This window comes from Platalea leucorodia, assembly GCF_965183815.1.
Source record: "Platalea leucorodia genome assembly, chromosome: 1".
NCBI lineage: Eukaryota > Metazoa > Chordata > Aves > Pelecaniformes > Threskiornithidae > Platalea > Platalea leucorodia.
In genome coordinates this window covers 56,760-82,819 of record NC_138823.1, presented here as the reverse complement: position 1 = coordinate 82,819, position 26,060 = coordinate 56,760, and the positions used below count along the sequence as shown (strand labels likewise).

The 26,060-nt window shown below is 42.3% G+C and overlaps 1 protein-coding gene across 1 annotated transcript; it reads right to left on the bottom strand.

Annotated features, from left to right (window-relative positions):
• Window positions 1-358: 358 nt before the first annotated feature.
• On the bottom strand, window positions 359-24,084 carry MAPK15 (mitogen-activated protein kinase 15; the record flags this gene model as incomplete). Its single annotated transcript, XM_082330455.1, has 13 exons — window positions 359-565; window positions 3,595-3,740; window positions 4,203-4,503; window positions 8,678-8,783; window positions 9,036-9,173; window positions 14,677-14,734; window positions 16,107-16,246; window positions 17,175-17,338; window positions 17,496-17,626; window positions 18,153-18,243; window positions 20,078-20,107; window positions 21,122-21,220; window positions 24,016-24,084. 13 exons carry the CDS (start codon window positions 24,082-24,084, stop codon window positions 359-361), a joined length of 1,680 nt encoding a protein of 559 aa, XP_082186581.1.
• Window positions 24,085-26,060: the final 1,976 nt, after the last annotated feature.

Sequence of the window (26,060 nt, the reverse complement as noted above, 5' to 3'; positions counted from 1 at the left end):
TGCACTTGATCTTGTTGAACTTCATGAGGTTCACATGGGCCCTGAATACGTCTGAATATGTCTAAATACATTCAAGTATCAGAATATTGCAGCTTTCTGTAATTTTTTGCAATAATTCAGACGAGGAATATGAACTGACACTATTCATTGTTCTCACGGTATGGGAGCAAATAGTGCTGTCTGGTAAGACTGGAAGGCAAAGGGATTAGATTCGCTTTCCTGTTGGTTTGTCTAGAGGAAAGTAGTACATTGTTCCATGCAATGAATAAAGCATTTCCCTTCAGCTGGGGTAACTGTCAAATGCCTGTTATATTTTGCTCTCGGTTGCTGTTCTCACCTGGTTAGAACACTTACATATTCACTGCTCATGTTGTTGGGAAGACTTTGATATTGGAAGACTCTGCAGTGCAGATTTACATATGGTTCCATAGGCCTGGGAGTAACTGCCCATTGATGCTTTTGGATCACCAGCAGCTCCCATATTTGCAGTAATCTGGAACATCTTTTTACTGGACTTCAGAAGGGGACGAACATCTTTGCTGTGAAACTGAGTATTTCTTGGATTCTGTGCAAGAAAGAAAAGCCAAGATAGTTAGTAACCTGTAATCAGCTTTCTAAAATACAAATAAGGAACACAGATTTTGCTTCAGATGAGGAGTAGGACAGATCATGAATGTTCTATGAATAATAAAATAGACTGTTTTGTAAGATCAAGAATAGGATGGTGAGAATGATGTGAGGGAGAAGGGCTTATGAACGGGTGTATCAAAAATGAGCTAGTGGCACTGGAGCAAGATACAACAAACTAATCCTGCACTGGAGCAAAAGTCCAAAGGCCTGTTTGGCTAGTATCTTGTTTTCAACAGTAGTGAATGCTTTAAATATATGTACAAAAGACAGATCATCATCATCATTCCCCAGTATATCCTCCTGGCTTCTGCCAATCAAATGGCTTGGTGACTTTCTGAGTTGGAAGCTGCTTATGGATACTGTGTTTATCAGCCCATGTGGGGAAAAGTTAATAATACATTAATACATGACAATACATAATACATTACATTTGAATCTGCAGTTCAAGAGGAGAGCTGTTAAACTGCAGCTTATGCTTTGTGAACCTCTATAGTTAACTGAAAGGCAGGAGTTTCCACTCACTATTGTGGCACTGGCTGCTGTCACCCCAGCCATTGTAGGAGTCTTTTCTGGTCAAATGGCTGAGAAAAAGAGTTTCATGAGCCTTATAGGATAGTGAAAGTGAATGCAGACTGAATGCAGAGCAAATTGGAATATCAGAACTTTTCAGCTCCTGCTGAGGCTGAATGAGAAAGATGGAGAAGTCAACATTCACTTAGCATAAGATCAGCCACAATGCTGATGACCTTCTACCACAATATCCTGTCTCTGACACTAGTCAATATTAGCCTCTCAGTGAACAAATATAAAGCACAGGGCATGTGTAGGGTGATCTTCTCCCTATTATGCTCTTCCAGTAACAGAAAGTTGGTCACAATTACCTAAAGATTCTTCAAAATGCATTGCTCATATGTACATCTGCACATGCAGCAATCTCCACAATCTCATATTGTGGAATAAATGGTTCCACACTTGTGGAATAAATGGTTCCTTTCACTCTCAAAATATTTTGAATGGGATTCCAAAGCAGAGGGGCTGAAAGATGGGTTGCAAGTGTTCATGTGGACATACTTGGAAGTTACTGGCAATCATGTCTCCTTTTAGCAGTTATTCATATGTATTTTCATATCAATCACAACATTAAGAAGAGATACAGTAGGAACAAGCTTGACTCTGGACAGCATCTGCAGCTTGTTTCTAGCTTGAAATGGTTCAGATCATTCAGAGCTGTGTTCAAAGAAATTATTTGCTTTCAGGTAAATGCGATATTGCATGCTGACACAAAGCAGCTGATCCCACCCAACTCATCTTTGATAGTGGTGTCTGTCAGAAGTCCCTTCACACAACTGTGCTCAACATACGTTTTGAATGGTTTGGAGCACACAGACATTCAAGTATTCTTTCGTGGGGATGTGAGAAAGTCCCACGACAAACAAGTCAATCTTTAGTGTCACAAAAAAGGTAATCCATATTCTTCCTCTGCCATAAGCTTCCTCTGATCACCTTGTGTTGGCTAGACTCTCCTTGAGCTAGTCACCAGACAACTAGCTCAGGAAAAAGAAAAAGCAGGGGCAAGGAGGTCATTTAAGAACCCAATGAGGATAAGAACTTTTACAAGGAAGCATGGCAAAGAACAGGGAAGAGGGAGGAGCAGAGAGGACAGGACTGAAACCTTCACTGTTCAGCAACAGCAATCCATTAGGTTGATTCCAGAGGTAGTTCAAATTCTCCAGCTAAGTTTGGAATATCCAACAGTCTCAATTTGGTTAAAAACAAATTTGCTACCTACACACTTTGGACAGGACAGGCCATCACTGAAGATAATGTAAAAGCAACTGATCTGTGATTGTCAAAGTCAAAGGGAGTTTTTGGTGCTGCTGACAATCTGAACAATGTCATAATCTGAAATGGTGTTAAAAGCCTCACTTGTCTGAAGTGAGAAAATTGAAAGTAGAATGGAGTCCAAAATTAGCCTGTCCTTTAGAAAAAGGGCGGCGGAAAAAAAGTCATATATCTCAGCACATCTCAAAAGATGTTGCATTAAAACTCAAGATGGGAAAAAGAAGTAGAGGCAGAGAATCTGCAAACATATTTTTACTTTTTGATTACAGTTAGCTGATGCATATGATCCATTACAACTAATCTTCATGAAAAAAATACTGCTAATGAGGCAGAGACCTAGATTTACAAAAGTGCTGTGTTACTTCATGTTCTCTGAAGTACCTAATTCCCATACATAAATTCAACAGTCATTCACAGAACTCCTGCACAAACCTATAGGCACCAAAATACTCTTGCTGCTCAAGCCACAGGTGATAGGTTTTTTTGCAATATTTGGGTTAGATTTAAAACTCCAAGAGAAAGCATTTATAAACCCAGACTAGCTGAAGATCAGCATTACATATGCTAGACATGTAAGGTTTAAGCCACATCTGTGCCCTTGGCATTTCCTGGTGATTACTATAGATGGTCTTCCTCTCAACACTCTGCCTCATGCACAGAACTTAACTCAGGGTGGTAAACTTCGTTAGTAGACAAAACAACTGAAATGTAGGTATTGCAACACTGAAGACTGCAACATGCAAGTTCCTGTATGAATCTACCCCATATTAGAGGCAAGTTATGTCTAGTTATTTCCCCTCCTAGCAGAAACTCTTCAGTTAGCACACTCTTCAGCTCTCCAGTAAAGGGAACATACTCTATATCAGCCCAACTGCCTTATCAAACTAGGTTACTGGTACCATTTGACTGACACTACATACAAGCAATGAAATTGCAGTATATATCTTTGCCACAAGTAATTTTAACTGATAAAAATTTATTAATCGAGTCACCCACAGAGCAATATGCCTTGCCTCTCATTTAAGTATCTTTACAAAGTTGCAAATTAAGATACTTTGTGTCTATATCATTTTGGTCCATGAAAAGTTAAGGTGTTTTTTTTCCGATAGGACTGCTACTCACATTATAAAGGTTCTGTACACTTGTAGGAGGTAGCTGAGCATTTGTCCATGTGATTTGTCTCCCCAGTTTCCTATTGTTGGAGATTCTGGGCTGTTGAGAAGGTGGTGCAGAATAGTTCCTGATCGGAGCACCAGAATTTGCATTACCTGTAGAAGAAAAAACATGAGAGAAAGTAAGAAAATCATAAGGACACAGAACACGCTGACTAAGGCAGGGACAGAACATAAAAACTGAGTCAGCCCCTGCCACCTCGCTTAATCTCACAAACAGAACAAAAATATTCAGAATAAAATTAGAATGTAGTAGCAAACAAAGCCAGTTCAAAAGGGCATGGGAAAAGATAACAGCAGTAGAGAAACAGAAGAGAAAACAGAAAAGAACATAGAGTCAAGACTGAGGCAGGAAAGAGCCAAAGAGAATGTCATACACTCAAAACTCATTCAACAATATTTTGTTCTTATGTCATTTTCCTCCCACACTTTCACCCTCTGATTTTGCCATGCAAGTTCCCCTTATTTCTTTTTCCCCACTCAATCTCTTTTCTTCTTTCTTCCCCATAATAATGCCTCATGGTGGATTACAGCCCACTGTAGGAGGTTAGTACCTACTTTGAACAGCAGTGTGTGTTATGGGATTGTATATCACATTGGTCTTTGATCTCTGACATAACGTTTTTGCTAAATCTTCACTCTGGCTGGATACTTCTGGCTGGACACTAGCTGTAGTTCCAGCATGCACATGCAAGGTTTTTAGAAGAGGCGGTGTTGGTTCTCTCTGGCCTTTCCTGGTAGGTAAAGTCACAGAACTGGAATTTGGAAGAAGTGGCCTGGATTCAGACTGATTTAGTTGGGTGTTTTCTCTCCACACTTGCTCCTTTGCATGGCTATTTAATTTCTTTTCAAGGATCATCTACAGAAAGGAGAAGTTGGTTAGACTTAACACAGCTACACAGCAGAGCAGAGGAACAAAACATAAAAACAAAGAGATTTACAAATAACTGCAATTTATTTCACAGGATAGGTAACAAGCATAATTTTAAAATTAATTTAGGGTTGGAAAGAAGATAGAAATAATATTCTCAGTGGAAAGAAAGAATAGGCTAAAGCATTAAGAAAAAGAATTTGGTTAACAGGCAATTTCAGTATATCCTAAGGGAGAACACCACTAAATAAAATGGGCATTAGCCTTGGAAAAGACAGAATCTATATGCCCAAAAGGTTAACACTGTGTTGTTTCTTACCATCCCTTTCTAGAACTTTGCAAAGCTGATTTTTTTAATGGTCAAAGCAACATTCATTCCGGTTAGTTCATAATTATTTCTCACCTACCTCTACACACTATTATCTAGCAACAGAATCCTTGCCAAGGTTTGTGGTCTTGGTGCAGACAATCTGCTCTCAATTTCCTGTAATCACAGTCATCCCAAATTTGACACCATATCAGTAAGATTATTCAAAACGATCCACTTGTTTCTTAGCCTTGTACCTAGGTTATCTGTGACCAATCTATTGACATTTAGAGTATCTTTTCTACCTGTGCTCAGTATTCATTTTACTAATTCATCTGCTCATGACTCCTAACACTCTATCAGAGTTTATTAGTCTCCTTCTATTAAAGACCTTAAAAGAAATTTTAAGTAGGTTCAACTTTTTAAATTCAATTTTGTTTTTTCTTTCTTCAATTTTCATTGCTGTTAATAGAAGCAATAACACTTTTCTTCTCTCTCTCTTGGAAGGTGGACACCCTCATCAGTCTTTCTCAGTCTTGGATTTTCTGATCTCTAAGCTTCTTTTCATTCTTCTTTTCCCACTAGCATTCTTTCCAGTGCCTGTTTTACTACATTTACATTCCAAATCCTGCTCTTCTCACCATCTTCCTGTTCCTTTGCCTCATAACAGGACATTTACATAATTTCTTTCACTGTAGAAAGGGAAAAAGAAACAAAACAAAACTAAGCCAAACCCAATTTCTCCTCCTGAAGGCTTAATTTACTTCCACTTCTACTGCTCCTCATATTTCATTCTTAGAGTAGTCACTCTGGCTATCCTGCCCCCTACTGCCTCAACACCATCAACACAACCATCCAGATCAGTTCGGTGTCTCATAATTAGTTCTGCTTTGTGTTTATCTTTGTTCTGCTTTCATTTCTTCAGACATTCATCAAATGTTCATAGAATGGTTTGTGTTGGAAGGGACCTTCAAAGATTATCTAGTCCAACCCCCCTGCCTTGGACAGGGACACCTTCCACTAGATTAGGTTGCTCAAAGCCCCGTCCTACCTGACCTTGAACACTTCCAGTGATGGGCATCCACAACTTCTCTGGGCAACCTGGTCCAGTGTACCCTAATGGTAACAAATTTCTTCCTTATGTACAATCTAAACCTACCCTCTTTCAGTTTAAAACCATTGCCCCTTGTTCTGTCACTACAGGCCTTGTTAGAGAGACTGCAGGTCTCTGTCCTTCTTATAAGCCCCCTTTAAGTATTGAAAGGCCGCAATAAGGTGTCCTCAGAGCCTTCTCTTCTCCAGGCTGAACAACCCCAACTCTCTCAGCCTTTCTTCGTAGGAGAAGTGTTCCAGCCCTCGGACCGTTTTCATAGGCCTCCTCTGGACCTGCCCTAACAGGTCCGTGTCTTTCTTGTACTGGGGACCCCAGAGCTGCATGCAGTGGTCCAGGTGCGGTCTCACGAAAGTGGAGTAGAGGGGCAGAATCACCTCCCTCGAAATGCTGGCCACGCTTCTTTTGTCACAGCCCAGGATACGCTTGGCTTTCTGGGCTGCAAGCGCACATTGCTGGCTCATATCCAATTTTTCATCCACCAGTACCGCCAAGTCCTTCTCTGCAGGGCTGCTCTCAATCCCATCACCTCCAGTCTGTACTGATACTGGGGGTTGCCCCAACCCAGGTGCAGGACATTGCATTTGGCCTCGTTGAATCTCATGAGCTTCACATGGGCCCAATTCTCAAGCTTGTCCAGGTCCCTCTGAATGGCATCCCATCCCTCAGGCATGTCAACTGCACCACTCGGCTTGGTGTCATCTGCAAATTTGCTGAGGGTGCACTCAATCCCACTGTCTACAAGGAAAGTGCACTTTTTATTTTCCTTTTGATCTTATACCAAATGGCATCAAAAGTACTATCTTTCCTTTTCCCTGTACAACTAAAGATTTTGCAACAGCTTTTTTAATTTATTGGCTTGATTATTGCACCATTTCCTGATTTTTCAAGCACTACCTTTTCCCCACATCAAGGCATTCAAAATATGGCTCCTAAAACATCACTGTCCTTTATTATTAGCACATCAGCTACACTGATCCTTCACTTGCTCTTCCTCCTCTGCTAATTAATTATTCTGAAATCTGATAGTTTGGTCTATGTGGTACAGCATGCCATGGCACTTGACTATGGTCCAGCAAAAAACCTCAAGTCTGTTAGTTTATGTGGTAAGAGCTTGTCTGCACACCCACAATGGAGCTCAGAAAGCCAATGGCAGGATGGGAAGCCCAAATTATACTCTGCTGAGCTACCCCCTGGCCCATTCACAGAAGCCATCAGCGCATCAAAGGCCCATCTGCACAGGCTGAGAGGAGCACAGGGATGCACTATAGCAGGTGGGAACCCAAATCAAGGGCTTCTCAACACGTTGTCTGGGCCCCTGCCAGGACTGTCCCAGCAAAGCCATCAGCCCCATTGTCCAGGCATGAAACTCATCACAATGAGTCATCAGGATTTCTCTGGATCACCTTGTGGACTAAAAGTGGCAGGGGACAGCGGGGGTGGCAGCGTGGAGGTTGCTGCCTATGGGCTGGATGCATTGTGGGATGCAGGGGAAAGTCATTTGGGATCAACAGGACTTATTATGGGATGTTTAGGGTAGGAACCAAAAGCAGGACAAGAGAGGAGTTTAGGTGATCTGGGGAGGAACGAGTGTGGGAAACAGGGGATAAGAGGTACAAAACCAGCCAGTTGTGTGTAAATAGCTGGCTGGTCAATAAGCTTGTCTGGCCATGCCCTGCACCCGAGCAATGCAGTTCGCTCTATCTTCTTATTAAATTCCTTTCTCTTTCCTGGAAGAGAGGCTGTCTAGTCTGTCTGTGTGTCTGTGTATGCAGGTGTGAGTGCCAGCAACTGGAGTCAGATCACAGGTCCGAGGGCCTCTGTGTCCATGGTGCCAGCAACTGAAGAGAGTGCAGGTGCGCGAGTGAGCATGTGATTGCTAGCAAAGATCAAGTCAGACTAGTCAGTGAATAGATCAAGTGGCCTGGGAGCAAGGGGGTAAGTGGGTCTCTATGGGCCAGCTCTGGGTTTGAGAGCACCTGTGTATCTCTAGGCATAAGAACACTGTGGGCAGGGGGGTGGAAGTCAGCTAAGGGACCTGGAAAGTCCTGGCCAGCTGTTTGTCTGCATGGTCTGTACCAGCAACTGGAGTAGGGCTACAGCCTTGGGGGTTTGTATATCCAAGTGCCAGCAACCGAGGAGACTGGGATCAAGGGGCCAGCTACTGAGCAGACCAAGTGTCTGAGACGAGCTGCTGCAGGGATCCACCTTGTGTGTATGCATATATATTCTCACGAGTGGACTTCCATCTTGCTCAGCCAGAGAAGGGAGCAGGATGAGGCTGTTGGTGCTATGTTTGTATTAGTGCTCTGAGTGCCTGTTTGTGATCCATGTGGGCAGCCATGTATATATGTATATACGCAGTGCATATGTGTTTTGTGTGTGTGTGCCTACTGAGAATACATCTTCAGCCTTGCTGCTGGCTGGACCTGGGGACATGAAGTGGCAGCAGCCTCACCTCTCTTGGACTGCTGGATCCAGCATAATATATTTTCCTCTAACACAGTCTTTCTCAGACATCATGCTTTACAGACTTTTCCCAGTGGGAATCTAGATTTAAAGACCTCTCAAAAATTATGACAGTATGGAACTGACTGATAAGAAACACCAAGATGTAACTGTAAGCATGTATGGAAAGCCTAGGGGAACACAAATAGAAGAAAATGACAGAACTCTAAGTGTGTGCAAGAATGGCAGGTTACCTGGAGGACTAGGATTTTGGAAAATAGGATAAGAGAAAGTACCTCATATAATTTATTTCGGTATTCTGCCACAGACAGCTGGATATCGTCACCTAAAGGAAGAATCACATCATAATCCAGAGAGGGCTCCCTTGCAGGACAGTGAAACCTGATAAGGTGATAACACATAATGTAATTCACTAAGACTAAAACCAGCACCACAGATTAATATAATGTTAAAAAGGATTGTTAAATCATCTAGTGTGACCTCTAGTGTAAATAGGGTTAGAGAAAATGAAGAATTAGCTTTGTCTTTTTTTTTTTTTTTTCTATCATGCATATAAAGAAAACTTGTGCCAAGAGCAGGTCTATAACATCTCAGAAGACATCACGGGAAACTGCACATTGGTATTACTCTCACCTTTTCACATAAGGATGCTGCAGAGCCTCCTCTGCTGTGAGTCGTTTATCAGGGTTAAATACTAAAAGTTTCTTCAGAAGATCCAAGGCAGGCAATGGAGTAGAGGATGGTAAAATCTCCTCAAATGTTACTCGCTGCCTAGAAGTCAGAAAACAATGATATAAGCTCTCAGTGTCTAATTCACAGTGAAGGCATGAATTACAGTTCTGGGAATCACATCAAGGTGACCCTGACTCCAGAGTTCACTCACAAATAGTGTGCCATAATCCTGGAACACTCTAAAGTACAGGCCTGGGAGTACAGTAAAGTCTTTTACCCCTTTGATTAGGTTTGAATGCCTCCCTCCTAGCACTAGGAACCTACGTGGAGTGCCTAACTTGCAAGTCTAGTCTTTCCCTTTTTTCAGTGGAAAGAGAGAGATATCAGACAGTATCAGACACAGGCGAATATCGAGTCCTCTGGATAACAAATCCTCCTTTTGTTCTTTTGACAATGCAGGAAGCCCAAACTCCTAACTTGGGTGTTTCAGTTGAACTGTTAAAGATCCCGTGAATCCAGCCCTTAGACCACAGAAATATATTTCTGTATAATTTGCAATGAGAAGATGAAGTTTAAAAATCTGTTTTTGCATTTTGAAATCCTAAAGATAATTATTAACATAATGAACATGACAATATCTAATACATTTGAAAAATCAGTTTTAAAACACAACTCTTACTCCTATTTTCAATAATTTTGTTACTCCATGACAACATTCTTTTAGTTTAGAAAAATGATCCATCACTGAACATAGCATTTGGACTGAGCGGCTCAGAAAAAATGTTTTCTGTTTTGAAGACCAAGATTTCACTTGCTCTTTTACCTAGCTGGAGCCATCTATCAGAACTTAGCCACTCAACTTTCACATTTTGGGGGGGGGAAAAGAAAAAGAAGATAACATCCAAAGAGCAGGGCTGTCAAATAAAGTGCATTTCAGCCAGGAATGAATGGAGAGTTCCAACTGCTGTCTTTCACTACTGAGAGAAGGGTTATAGAAATGAGAAAGCTCTTCTCAGAAGTGCTGTCTGTGGTGGGTTGACCCTGGCTGGCAGCTAAGCTCCCACCCACTCACTTCATCACTCCTCCCCCTGCTGCTGCTCTTTGACATGCAGCAACCCTACAACAGAAGGATTCGCTAAGAGGCTGAGCAAGCTAGACATGTTTAATCCTCTCTGTACCCATGGCAGCTACACCAAAAGCCCACTGGTACCCTTTTAGGTCCCTGAAATAGCCTCCCCTGATGTAGTCCGTGCCAAGGATGCAGAGAGCCTCCAAGTCAGTCACAATAGGATGCTTTTGTCACTTATTGCTTGTTAGAGTCACTTCAGCTTCCAACACAGATAACTGTTGGGATTATCCTGTTGCTCCAGAAATCCAGGTGGGTTCTGTCCCCTTGTATCCTGATGGCAATAGTGTCACTGTGCACTGGTGTCCAGCAGAGCCTTATACTCTTGTGGGTCCAATGTGCCAGACTATTGAATCCATACAGTCCAATAAACGGAGTTATGCCTTTCCTCCACTGGGCTAGAGGCATGGCCCCTCTATTCCTGGTCAGAGCATTCATTAGGTGACTCCTGTAATTGCAAACCAGGATCAGAAGTAGGATCAGTCCTTCCACTGTGTTTGAGGAATTGCTCAACAGCAACTGGAGCAGTCATCTTCCTGAATGGACCCTTTTTGGCTGCTGTTTTTCCTTGCAATTCACGTACACAAGTTTCTAGGCTTGAGATAGATGCACTGTCCCACTTCCTCCTGTCCTCCCCATGGTCATGCAGATAGAACCACAGGGTGGCACGCACAGTTCCCTTTCTTTTGAGCGGAGAAAGGCTGACTCTATGTGATGTTTTTGATAGCTAAGATGCCAACCTGTATGGGTGAGGAGGAAAACATACTCTCTCTGAATTTGCTGGAACTTTTGGGACAGTTTTTCTACAGCTGAGACACAGGACCATGGGGTTGGGGAGGTAGATTCACTCTCTTTGTATTGACAGAGCTGGCCAGCAGTCTGTCCACAGTTGGTGCCTCAGTGTCTGTACAGTTATCGTCAGGGTGCTGACATACAATGTTGATGTTCTCTGTACAACGTTTTGACCGTGTGCACTGGACTTCACCCAGATCTGTGGAGCCCTGGTTATTGCCCAGGTTGCTGTAGATCACCTCCACCACCAATTCCCTAGTGCTGGATATCTCCCCTCAATGGTGGTCCACTTGCCTCAGTAGTTTACAAGATCTTTTTACAGAAGTCACCTCCAGAAGCTGCAGATTGTTGCCCCCTTCTAATCCCTTCACTGGTTCCCCAGTCCTTAGCGAGAGATGCCAGTTGCTGGACTCTCTTACCGTCTAATTCCTGACTTGGCACTGGCCCCAGTATCCTAGCATCAGAGCAACCAGGTGATAATTTGCTCACCTAGATGACAACTGTAATCTCTCTGATCTCACAGCTCGTTCAGGGATAGGAACTGGGTGATTTCTGCACTCATTCATGATTTCTGTCTCTTCCCCCTATTGTTCTTGTGGCTTCTCTGCTGCAGAACAGACTGCCTCTTCTGATTCTTCCTTGTGCTCCCTCTTAGAAGCTTCTTCCTCCCTTATTAACCAAGTTGACTTCCTCTTCCATTGTTTAGGAGCAACTGTTATTATGGAGGGTTGGGTCTCTGACTTAGCCACAGCGTCCATGTGTATGTCCTCAGATCCAGAGACCCTTTCACCCTGCGGAGGTAGGTGTACACCAGGCCCTAGCACAGCGTAAGAAGTTGTGTCTCTTTGGCATAGACAAGGCATCCTTTCTTCAAGTGCTTTGTCACTTCAACAGGATGCCACGCTTGTTCGGGTGTGAAGTCCCACACCATTGGGCGTGAAAATTGCTCTAGGTACCTGCCCAAATTCCCCTAGCCAACTTGTGACCCATGACCCAACTACCTCAGGGCACATCCCCGTGTGGCATTCACAAATAGTTCATTATCCTTAGGAAAAGTCGGAATCAGATTCTTGACATATACCAATATGAGCATTCTAGTTACCCATGGATGTTGAAGAAACTGAAGAGCTGTTGTAATAAGGCAGGAAAAAAAAAAAAATCTACCCCAGGAGACAGGAAGGGGGAGGTGCCATTCTTCATTTCCTCTACAAATTGGCTCTTGGATGAGAAGAGGAGAAATTGTTAATTATCTTCACGAGATGGTTCCCAAACTACTGGGACAGAACCAATGCAGGGCCTAAATACCAGATTAGGCTCAAGGCCAGTGCTTTTATCATAACTCTCCCAGGCAAAACACAAAAAAGTGCTTAACAGCATAGCAAACTGCAAAAGCTGAAAGCAGCCATTAACAAGCCCTCAAATTTGGGGGTACAGCAAGAGAGGGAGCATGCCATGGAGCAGGTAAAGGAACAAATAAACCAGTGTCAAGAACAAATATATCGATATGACCAACAACAGCTAAACAGGTGTAACTACTATAAATTCCTGTCTAGTACACTCCAATCAAATCTATTGTGATGTCATAGAATCACAGGATCATAGAATCATTTAGGTTGGAAAAGACCTTTAAGATCATCAAGTCCAACTGTTAACCTAGCATTGCCAAGTCCACCACTAAACCATGTCCCTAAGCACCATATCTACACATCTTTTAAATCCCTCCAGGGATGGAGACTCAACCACTTCTCTGGGCAGCCTGTGCCAGTGCCTGACTACCCTTTCAGTGAAAAAGTTTTTCCTAATATCTAATCTAAACCTCCCCTGGCACAACTTGAGGCCATTTTCTCTCGTCCTATCGCTTGTTACTTGGGAGAAGAGACCGACCCCCACCTGGCTACAACCTCCTTTCAAGCAGTTGTAGAGAGCAATAAGGTCTCCCCTCAGCCTCCTCTTCTCCAAACTAAACAATCCCAGCTCCCTCAGCCACTCCTCATATGACTTGTTCTCTAGACCCTTCACCAGCTTCGCTGCCCTTCTCTGAACATGCTCCAGCAAAAAAAATCAAACAAAAAAAAAGTTGAACCCCTCTGGCCCCATGTTGGGTGCCAAAAAGGACTCTGGTGGGTTGACCCTGGCTGACAGCTAAGACCCCATCCAGTCACTCACTCTCTCCCCCTCAGCAGGATGGGGGAGAGAATTGGAAGGACAAAAGCAAGAAACCCCCTTGGGTCAAGATAATGACAGTTCAGTAAGTAGAGGGGGGAAAAAAAGGAAAAATGGAAACAAACCCCCAGGTTGTGCAAAAACAATCACTTACCACCAGCACACCGATACTCAGCCAGTATTCAAGCAACAGCTACTTTGGAGAAATTCCTCCCCACCTCTTTTATTGCGGAGCATGACACTACATTGTATGGAATATCATTTTGGCCAGAAGGGTCAGCTGTCCTATCTGTGTCCCCTCCCAGTCTCTTGCCAACCCTTAGCCTACTCGCTGTGAAGGCAGAGCGAGAAACAGAGATGGCCTTGATGGCTGCTGTGCAATCATTGTTAAGCAACAGCTGAAACACTGCTGTGTTACCAACACTGTTTTGGACACAAATATAAATCACAGCAGCATATGAGATGCTAGGAAGGAAATTAACTCCATTCCAACCAAACCCAGTACAGGTGCACAGCAAAAGGACAAGAAGCAACATTCACAAGTTGCATCAAGGGAAACTCATATGGGATACTGTGGCCATCCACTTCCCCCTGACAAGGTCAAACACGCATGCCATGCTGACATCTGAATCAGCAGAGACAAAAGGGTCTCAGTTCCTCAACTACCTGGCATAGATTGATACAGGAACCCTGGCATCCCTGAAAGGGAATAACACTCCAGGATGCCAACTGAAGAAGTCAGCAAAAGTCAGCATGAAAACGCATATGCCGTTCACATGAACAGCAAGGGACCTGCTAGAGCTTATGGTTTGAGCCACCCTAACCTAAACCTATAAAAACATATCAGTAAACATTCAGAGAACTCATACCACACATAGCTGGGCTATGCATAATGCAGACTCCCTGATGAGAAGGGATGCCCACTAGTATCATGACAGATATGAGTAGTGAATACTTAGAGACTGGTGAGTAATTTGCTATAGCCATAAGTTAGTGTAAGAGCATTAAGTTTACTAATGTTTACTAATTAGGTATGTAATAAATGCAGAATTATGTGGTAGCCTGTGTACATAACTGGAAGATCCCCAAAAAACACGACAGATATAAGAAAAAAAAAAAAGAAAAAAATCACAGTAAGAGTCGTTAAGCAACTGGAATGCAGCTGTCAGCCTGAATAGATTCAGGCTTTCCATGTGTGAACCAATGACATCAGATACCCAAATAACCCATATGAAGGATAGCAAAATATTCTAATTTTGAGAAAGTACATGTGACAATAGCTTGGAATGTAGGCCCAACCTCATTTTGCTTTGTTATTCCCAGATTATGTCATTGGTCTTCTCATCTTTTTTTTTTTTTTTTTTTAAACTTCACATCCCTTCCCTAGAGGTAGGTGAATCTGCATCGAGCAGAAATCATTTCCACTGGTGAACACTGGAAGGTGAACCTCAGGGGAACTTTTTGTCAACATCATACAGTAGGCTGTTGACTTCTGAGACACATTGAACATATAAGACTTACCGGGTACTCATGCGGTTAATAACTGAGGCCCTGTAATCTGATTGCATAGCCAAAATATCTGCAATAATGAAAAGATACTGTTAATACTAAGATTAGGATTACCAGAGCTACACAGTTTATGAAGGAAAGCAAATATTTGATATTAACATAGGAAATTATCCCAATAAAATTCAGTGGGAGATCTTATGGAATAGGGATGGAATATTTACTACAAATTTTCTAAGCTGATTCTCTCAATTCTTATTCACTCTATCACAAATTTCATAAACTTGCACTCTTATACCCACATATGCAGAAGCACCAAGATATCTGAGGCCAAATGATCTGGCCAGGATCACTTGTGTAGCACACAGAGAACAAGGGATACCAGCTATTTCCTCATCATATCTGCTGGGGTTCTTTTTGATTGGTGATGATGAACTGTTTTCTGAATGTATCTGTCATACTCTCAAAGAGTCAACAGTTGCTATGGAATGTTTTTTTGCTTCAGAATCTTGCTTCTTTGGTCCCCACAAATCCTAGGCAAAGTTGCTGTTCGTAGGTTGGTTTTCCTTGTCTGCAATAACATTTTGAACATGTGTCTGTTTTCACTTGTTTGGCTAAAAGAAAAAGAAATTGTGCCTGTGATATGCTGCAACCTTGCAGCCATTGTCCTGTGGTAAGGATACAGGACCTTCTGCTAATGAGTCATTTGTCCTGTGATCTTAGAGTGCAAACCTTCTGGTTATGACACTATCAACACATTCCTCAATTGTATTGCTGAGAATGGAATAGCCTTTTTTGTTATTAGGGCTAGCTGTTCTTCTAACTCCTGTTTTGGTGTTTTTACACACACATTTCCATTCATATTTCATTCACAGCAACCAAATCTCTTAATAAAAACTATAAATAACTTTAAGCTTGAATGGAATTCTGCAAAACTGTGATGTCCTTAAACTGAAGGTAGTTATTTTTCTAAAAACTATTTGCTAGCCCAGTTAGAACATATCAACATGTTGTAAAAGTTTATAAAGTATATGGGCTGTTAGACTGGAACTCATAGAAGACAATAATAATAATCATCATCATCCTCCCCCCTTTTGGATTTAACATATATTAACTCCAGCTTTCACTTCTGTGTTCAGATTTCCAGACCAAAAAGTCCAATTTACCTTTACTACACAAGTCCCACTGAAGTATGATACTCTGTTTTAAACTGTTATCCTCTTATAAATATAAAAAATGTTTTGAAGGCCTGGTTCTTGTTTCTCATCTAATCAAGTATGGGCTTATTTTCCTCTAACACTAACATTTCACAATTAAGTCTTTAATTTCCTTGGAAAGATGTTAGAATGACTCATAAGATACCTTCTTCCCTGATCCAGCTGAGCTGCTTTCCTTCACTCTTTTAACCTCTTCTCTAAATACCTTTCCCCGTAGAAGAGTCCTACCTTCTGGGGATGGGGCAGGAATGACCCTCAAGATCTGCTCTATTTGATTCATTGTTGATGTTCCAGGAAAAAGAGGTTTCCCAAGTAGCAGCTCTCCCAGAATACAGCCAATGCTCCACATGTCTACACCTTTAGTGTAACTACAAATAAGAATAGAACAGAATTAGGACTAAATCAAGCAAATATTTTTCTGTACCTGGTATTCATATCATCTACATTAGCTTATTTTGCTAGAAAAACAAGCTTGATGACTCCTTGAATGCGAATGCTCACAGGTTTTAACTATAACGTGAATGAGATTCGGGAATCATGAAACTGGCAAGAATAAAACAGAAAGGAGATTTATCCTACTAAAAGTCTATTCTAGGAAATCATAAAAGGAAATACACTAAAGGTAAATGCCAGGACAAGGTAATACGCACTTTTCATATGACTAACAGTGAAGACACAAGTTCCTGATTGGAAATAACTGACTTTTCAGGGCATAATGTATCTAGAAAGTAGTTACAATTACTTAAGCAAAGTAAATGCCAAACAATGGGTAAATGACAGTTTGCAAAACATCCACATTTGAAATTTGGGATACTAACCCAACCTATATTTATTTTCTTTTCTGAGCAATAAGATTTTCCATATTTAAGTCAAAAAAAGGACTCAGCTTGACTAACAGGCAGCTGATTTAACATTTGATTACAGAGTATTTTCTGAAAGTCTATCAAAAAACTCTGCTTAAATTTGGAAAAGAGGACTAAGGTACTCAACCAAATTTTGTAAAGATGCAGATTTAAGGGGAGAAGGAATAAGACTAGTGCTAGAAAGGATGACAAACAGATGAGCTGATAATGTGTGTAAATGGACAATCTAAGAAGCCAGGAATGAAATGTACGTGTAAGGAGAGCTTTTTATGTTGCAGAATGGAAGTTTAAATGCATATTGAGAAAATGGACTGCTGACATGACAATGCATCTGGTGACATCTGAAATGAAAAGATTTAAGACTTTTAGAAAAATTTTCCCAGTGGTGAAGAAAGTACGGGATCCCATCCCTTCACTCATATTAAGCAGTTACCTCCGCGAAGAAAGTAAGATCTCGGGGGCTCGGTACCAGCGTGTTGCCACATATTCCGTTAGAGCAGGGTTGCCTTGGTCCTCATTCATCTGACATAAAGAACGGGCCAGCCCAAAATCACAAAGTTTAACAAAACAGTCTGCATCCAGCAAGATATTTGAAGGCTGAATTGAACAGAGGAAAATTAATAAGCTTTTTACTCTCTGAATGGCAGAAAATTATTATCAAAGTTCTTTTACTGGTCTCATTCTTTTCATACTTATCCATTTAGTGTTTAACAGAAAACTTGAGTGAAGGATAAAGACTATGACTGAAATATACCTTCTGATCTCTGTGAATAACATTTCCTGAGTGGATGAATTTAGTTGCCTTCAGCAGTTGGTAGAGAATGTAACACTTGTGGATATCTTTCAGCAAATTCCCCTTCTTAATAACAGCATGTAAATCTGTCTCTGTAATATATTACATCAGTAAAGGATTACCAAGTTGTGAATATAAGTTCCTCAAATCAAGGCCAGAATAGACCATTGTCCAAACTGTAATCTTTCAAGTGCATCCTCAACAGAAGGTAAGACTGTAATTACTAATAGTCCTGTAATCTCTCTGTATTATCACTTTGACTTGCAGCTCATGCTACAGTAGCTGTTCTATCATTGCATACTTTTGTTATAATAAAAATGCATAGTCTCTTCCATATGCAACTCTTCTGTCTCTACAAGCCTCCTAATTTGTTGCTCACTGCCGTCTTTCATCTCAACCAGCCAGTTCTCATATAATTATTACTTCCTTTAAAGCTTCACGGCTATTCCCACCTAATCACAACTGATATATATTAAAAAAATCTGTACTGCTCCTACTTATATGTCTACTTACATGAATATTCATGTAAATCATCAACATACTACTATCAAAGTAGGGAACAAAGATAACTCATAAGAGAGGCTGTATTTAAATGGCTGATGGAATGCTAAGTCTCACCCATGGACTCAAAGACGAGGTAGATGTCCTTGTCATTCTGAGCTCGGATAACATCAAGCAGCTTGATGATATTTGGATGTTCTCCAAATTCCTGCAAAGGGAAGAGCCCCAGCTGTGAAAATCAAGTGTCTTTCTTGTGAATCATAAAAAAGGACAATAACCTATTTCATTTTGTACTATTGTCTAGAACAAACATTAACATGCTATTTCCTTCATTATGCTTCTCCTGAAATAAATAAAAAGATTTAAGCTTGCTCCACAGTATGAAACCAGCTGGTTAATCTAAAAAAACCCCCCATCTCTTATCTGAGACAGTAGTTCTAAAAATCCCTCTATATCATTTGTGAATAAAATCCAGTCAACTTTATGCACCTCATATTTCCTACTGAAGGCAAAGAATTATTGTGGCAGTGAAAACAGAACAAAGTTGCCATCAACATTCACAATTAAAAAACCTAACCAACCAGAAAGTGCATATTTGAGGGTAGGCTGAAACACTCTACAGGCTTCATTGACTGAACTGACTGTAATGGGAGATCAGACCATCATCATGCAAAGAGATACATAAATACAGATATCTTAAACTGGAGGTGAATTCTGTCCTCATGTTTGACACCATTTCCAACAGCATTCTATCCTCACAGCCTTTGACATGGCTTCCCACAAAATTCTCATGGAGAAACTGGCTCCTCAATCATCAAAATGCCCAGATTCTACATCAACACTTCTCAATGACAATAAACTTCATCCTGTCCATCAAATGCCCTTATGATAAACATACAGATTAAACTAAGCAATCACTATGCACAGGAAGGAATTTGCACAGACAAGCAAATTAAGACAAACATCCAGCTACCAATGAAATAATATTTCTTATGTCTTTATCCTTCTGATCTCTCAGTCCTGAACCTCAAGAAAGAGCTATAAAATACCTTAAAAAATAAGAGGGGGAAACTAAAATTCTTAAGTCTATTGAGCACCAAAAATCATGAAAGTAAGGACTTAATGGCACATTAACTTCCCTCCCCCAAAATGACTCGTTCTTTCCTTCAGGAGAAATATCCTTCTTTTTCTTCTCCCAACTCCTCCTCCATCCATCTACTCCAGAAGTGCTACACTTTCAGAGATGTTCTAACTTACAGGTAATTAACTTCTAAGGAATTGTTCTCATATGTTTTTAGCTCTTAAGTTTGTGGCTTCTATTTCAGGCTTAAAGAATGATTAAAAAGTAAAAAACCTCATCTCTTTCCTACTTAAACTTGACAGTCTTAGGAAATACCTCTTCCTATGAGCCCTGCCTTCCTCGTGTCCTTAGAAAATCATAGTTATAACAACATTATCACTATTCAAAAACATTGATGTTTCTACATGGTAGGTCTGTGGAGGAATGGACAGATAATTTTAATGCCACTGCCGGTGACAAGGTCATTAGGCATAGTATGTGATCAATTGTATCAAAACAAGAGCAGCCTTAAGTAATTCCATACAGAACTTTCCTTTTAGTTTGCTTTGATTATTTCAAGTGGTCAAGTTGCTTTCCACGTGATGGAGGAAAAACATTTTGACACGTAAATCTCTTCCACACCCCAGCCCCACCTCTGAATCATGGCACTTAAATTTTAAGAAAAACACTTTCTGTCCACACAGAAGTAAAAAGTGACAGAAAGTCCAAGTCAATACGGTCATCCTAGAGAAGACATACTGCTAAAAATGGTGAAAGAACAAGGCGTGTCCCAAAGAAAAAATAAGACCAACTCTCCATTTCATTCAGGTGTTTTTGTCCAGTCATGGAAAGACTTTTTGCCAATATGGTGCAGAGTTGTCAACACCAATCATTGTATTTTGATAAAGAATGGGAAGAAAATACGTGAACAACATTAGAGATAATTAAAAATCAGAGAGGAGGGGGGAAAAATGGACGTTACCTGCAGGAACATAATCTCTCGAAATGTTCTCTAGAAATAAACAAAAAAAAGTTTATTATCACCTCAACAGAATACCAGAACAGAGTATGGACTTTCAATAAGAGGGTTAAATCCATTCTAATCTCTGAAGCAGAAGAAATCCTTATATGGCAGACAGGCTAGGAAAAACCCAGTTGCTCATTAGAGAGTCACAAGTGTGTTCTCTGTGCTTAGACACTATAGCATAACAACATAAGGGAGAATCAAATTGTGCATGCCTATTGTCCTGGTTTCAGCTGGCATAGAGTTAATTTTCTTCTTAGTAGCTGGTATAGTGCTGTGTTTTGGATTTAGGATGAGAATAACTTTGCTTGTTGCTGAGTAGTGTTTATACTAGTCAAGGACTTTTCAGCTTCCCATGCTCTGCCAGGTGCACAAGAAGCTGGGAGGGAGCATAGCCAGGACAGCTGACCCAGACTGGCCAAAGGGCTATTCCATACCATATAACATCATGCTCAGTATATAAGGTGGGGGGAAGAAGAAGGAAGGGGGGGATGTTTGGCATGATGGTGTTTGTCTTCTCAAGTAACTGTTACACATGATGGAGCCCTGCTTTCCTGGGGATGGCTGAACACCTGCCTGCCAATGGGAAGTAGTGAATGAATTCCTTGTTTTGCTTTGCTTGCGCACGCGGCTTTTGCTTTACGTGTTAAACTGCCTTTATCTCAACCCACGAGTTTTCTCACTTTTACTCTTCTGATTCTCTCCCCCATCCCACCAGGGGGGAGTGAGCGAGCAGCTGTGTGGTGCCTAGTTGCTGGCTGGGGTTAAACCATGACACCTCTGAAGATGCTTTTTCCTCAGGGACATCAAACAGTATTTTGTAGATGCCATGATATACAAAGCTTGACATTTATTGCTCCTTTTTATCCCAATATAGCTGTAGACTGTATTATTACATGCATAATTGTCAAATAACTAACATATTTCAGAGACATAAATCCTGAAAATATCTGTGAACTCCCACCACATCTTTCAGGACATGTTAGAACAATGATTTCTCACCTGAGCATCTGTTCTGTTCCTGAAAGCATCAAAAATCTTTTTAACAGCAACTATTTCTCCCGTCCTGCGATCAATTGCTTTCCATACAATGCCATAAGCCTAGGGAGAAAAAAGGACAGATGAACAGTATACTATGACATCTTAAGCACAGTTCAGACCTTCAGTGTAGAAGTAGAATGTACTCAACAGAGGTAATCACCAGCTACCTAGAAGAAAGAGAGATTAGGCCAATGAGCAATACTTGGTTGAGTCAAGGACTAAGAACATCTATACTGAGTCTGACCAACGGTCCATAAGGTCAAGCATCCTGGACCCCAAAGCAGCCAATAGCAGATGTACATGCTCATGAAGTTCAGCAAGGTCAAGTGCATGGTCCTGCACCTGGGCCAGGGCAAACCCCAGTATCAGTACAGACTGGGGGAGGAATGGATTGAGAGCAGCCCTGTGGAGAAGGACTTGGGGGTACTGGTGGATGAAAAGTCGGATATGAAGCAGCAACGTGCGCTTGCAGCCCAGAAAGCCAAGCGTATCCTGGGCTGTGACAAAAGAAGCGTGGCCAGCAGGTCGAGGGAGATGATTCTCCCCCTCTACTTCACTCTCATGAGACCCCACCTGGACTACTACTGCATACAGCTCTGGGGTCCCCAGCATAAGACAGACATGGACCTGTTCAAGTGGGTCAAGAGGAGGCCTATGAAAATGGTCCGAGGGCTGGAAAACTTCTCCTACGAAGAAAGGCTGAGAGAGTTGGGGTTGTTCAGCCTGGAGAAGAGAAGGCTCTAAGGACACCTTATTGAGGCTTTTCAATACTTAAAGGGAGCTTATAAGAAAGATGGAGAGAGACTTTTTACCACGGCCTGTAGTGACAGTATCATAGAATCATTTAGGTTGGAAAAGACCTTTAACATTATCGAGTTCAACCATTAACCTAACACCACTAAACTATGCCCCTAAGTGCCACATTTACATGTCTTTTAAATACCTCCAGGGATGGGGACTCAACCACTTCCCTGGGCAGACTGTTCCAATGCTTGATAACCCTTTCGGTGAAGAAATTTTTCCTAATATCCAATCTAAACGTCCCCTGGTGCAACTTGAGGCCGTTTCCTCTCATCCTATCACCTGTTACTTGGGAAAAAAGAAAAGAGAGATCCTAATTGCCAACAGTGTAGTATTATAGCACTTATCTGAGATGCTTATACTCCAACTGTTTGTACATCCTGATGCACAGCAAAGGACCTGAAGCCATACTCCAGGACCACATATGTTCTTGGGAAGTCTGCCTCAATGTCCCTGGCTGAGTATTTAAGCATGAAAATCACTCAATGTCACATATTACAGCTGTTTTAATTTGTACAATTATTTAAACATTAACCAGGCATTTCTGAGTGAGAATGACCCTATTGTGCAGATGTAAGGCATCTCCTAGAATGCAGAAAGTTAAGATTCAAATCTATGACCTAAATATAAGAAAACTGGATCTGCACCACAAGGGAGACTGAGTAATCATCATTTGCAAGTATCACATAGTCATCCAGAACTGGGAAAACTCAGGTAGAAGTTCCCGTTCCCTTATCAGACAACATAGCTTTTAATTAAAACAAAACAAAACAAAACCCCGCTGTTTGAATTTCCTCACTGTACAGGACCAGCTTATCTCCCTTGCTGCTGCACTTTTCTGCTCTATTTTTTAGGCAGTCCTCACCTGTTTCAGGGACTCCAACAGCCTTTTAAGTGCTCAGGTAAGTACATCAGCTGTGTACATACACAATGCATACAGAACTTTCTGCATACAAGAGGCAGAAAACACAGGTATTTAGGAGACTGGAACCACTTGAGTTAAGAGCTTGACTTGTAGTTTTGATAATGTCAGTGATGCCTAGATGATGGACCTGAAGCCACTAAAGTCCTTTAAAGACCTGAATGTATGTAGTTATGTTTGTGAAAGTGTCCAGATAGAACTCTCAAACCATTTGATATGTCAGGTGAAAGAATAATGTCATTCTGTTCAAAGAACCTAGCATGTTAAAAGATGTAATATATTACATTCAGTCAAAGGGAGAAAGCTGAAAACTAGTAACAAGATGGCAGCAAACCTCAAGTCAGAAGCCATAAGAAAGATCAGTGTGAATTCAAAAGGAGAAAACCAAAACGTTGTCTTAGAGGATAATGAAGAAAATGAGCCTCTCTCAAGTGCCCCATCGTAATTGCACATGAAATACTTAACTACTGGTATCAACACAACTAAACAATGGCAAAGAGCTGCCAGAATAGAAAAGGAGATAATCAGGAAGGGTTTAGAGACTGCCTGAGGAGAAAGATCTTAAAAATTAACGTTGGCTCACATATAAAAATACATAATTTTATGGGGAAAAAATTACTTGATGCAGCATAATACTTGACAGAGTAGGGTTAAGTAAATGCAAAAGAATTTGGCAGGTACAAACAGAATACACTTTGAGACTCAGATTCATTTTACTATAAACCAGGTGTATGTGCAAGGTCGGTGCTTTGTGTGGTGGTTCTCCAGTAAATTACAGGAAAAAAAAAACTGAAGGGGAATTTACAGGTATTTTCAGTTTCACATGCTACAACGCAACAATTACCTTCCTCTGAAATTTAGTTGTGAAACAACTATAAGAAGTCACAGAAAGTTATCAGGCTACACTTTATGATTTTTTTTCCTCTATTAGGCATAATAAACAATCTCAAAGTCCATTTTTTCTTCAACTACATAAACTCTCGGACCTCCAGCACTAGACGCGGCTCAGGTCAGCGGCCTCCGGCAGCCACGGGGAGACCGCAGACAAAGGCGCCGCCGGGACGGCCCGCAGGGCAGCGCCGGACCCCGCCGCCCGGCTCCCCGAGCTCCCAAGGCCCCCCAGGGCACTCACCCCCTTGCCCAGGCGCCTCTTGATCTCGTACTTCTGGGAGACGAGCGCCTCTACCTCCGGCACGCTCATGGCGGGCAAGCCGAGGCGGCGGGCGGCGCGCCCGGCGAGCGGACAGGCACCGAACGGCACGGCACGGCACGGCACGGCACGGCACGGCACGGCACGGCACGGCAGGCCGCGCGCGGTACTCCCCCCGTTGCTTTCTGCTGCTATGGAAACAGCGCAGCCGCAAAACTCATGCGCCAAAGGGCTGCAGACCGCGCAGGCGCACAGCGTGACGCTAGGCGTACCGCAAGGCGTACCGCGTGTGGCGGCCGTTGGTGCCGTGGAGCTGTTTGCGGGGTCTGGGGCGCGGCGCGGCCCTTTCTGCCTGCCTGCCTGCCTGCCTGCCTGCCTGCCTTCTTGCCTTCTTTCCTTCCCCGCCGGGCGCTCTGCTGCGCGGCCGGAGCTGCTGCCGTGGGCTCGGCCGTGCTTGCTGGCTGAGTGGGCGGCTGCCGGATGACTTCCCTCGGGCGGTGGCGGGCTGTGACCGCGGTGCCTCTCTCCGCTTCCAGGGATGCGGCGGGGGAATGGCGCAGACAAAGTGTAAAACTTCTCCAGCGTAGCGCATCCTGTGCCTTCGTCTGATAAAGAAGTGCACTAGCGTCAGCGGGGGATGTCAGACATTGCTCTCAGCGCCTGCTACCATTCAAATGCACTGTAAAAAATTTTCTTACTTTTTCAAAATCTAACAACTGTTATTGCTAATGCCTACGATGCAAATCTTGCTAGCAGCACGTTGTGGCAGACAGATTCCCATACCATCCTTGTTGACAGACTGAGTAAGTACAGACTAGTTAAATGCATGGTTAGACAGACTGAAAACTTGCTGAACTGCTGGAACCAAAGGTTTGTCATCAGTGATGTGAAGTCCAGCTGGTGGTCAGTCACTAGTGGTGTACCCAAGGGGTCAGTACAGGTGCCAGTACTGTTTAGCTTCTTCATTAATTAGCTGGATGGTGGGCTGGAGTGCAGCCTCAGCAATTTGCAGATGATAAAAAACAGGGAGGAGTGGTTGATAGAGCAGATGGTTGTGCTACTATTCAGAGGGACCCTGTCAGGCTGGCGAAATGGGCCAACAGGAATGTTGTGAACTTCATCACTGGAAAATGCCAGGTCCTGCACCTGGGCAGGAATAATACCATGCAGCAGTACAGACTGGCAGCTATCGGGCTAGAAGAGAGCTTGGCAGGAAAGGACCTAGAGGTCCTGGTGCGCACCAGGTTGACCATGAGCCAGCAAATGTACTCTTGCAGGCAGGGTGGTGAACATCATCCTGGGCTGCACTAGGAAGAGCGTTGCTAGCTGTTTGAGGGAGGCGATCCTTCCCTTTTACTCAGCACTGAGAGACCACACCTAGAGTATCTTGTATGGTTCTGGGCTCCCCAGTATAAGGCAGACATGGACATAAAGGATTGTGTCCAGCAAAGGGCCACAAAGATGATTGAGGCTTGGAGCATCTGTGATACAGGAAGAGGCTGAGAGCTGGGATTGTTTAGCCTGGAGAAAGCTCAGGGATCTTACTACTGTGCTTAAATATCAGGTGGAGCAGGGGGGAAGACAGAGCCAGACTGGTCTGAATTTGAAATTTGTAATGGAATTGAAATTCCATTTAAATATAAGAAAAAACTTTTTTTTTACTGTGAGTGTGGTCAAACACTGGAACAGCCTGCACAGAGAGGCTGTGGAGTCTCTGTCCTTGGAGATACTCAAAAGCCACTGAAAGTGGCCCTGCTCTGGTTGACCCTCCTTTGAGATCTCTTCCAATCTCAACAACGGTCTGCTTCTGTATAAAATATCCCTGTGTGAATGTTAAAACTTAGAGTAAGGGTGACCTCTGGTGTCATTGTTGATGAGGTAGTTGAAATCCAGAAGTGTTCAACTTGGAAAGTGAATGTGGCTGCAGTCTGTTAGAAACAACTCTACCTCTTGCTTCTCAAGTGAAACACTAAAGCAAGAAAAGAATGAGAAGAAAGTTAAAATCAATATTAATATATTCAGTGAAT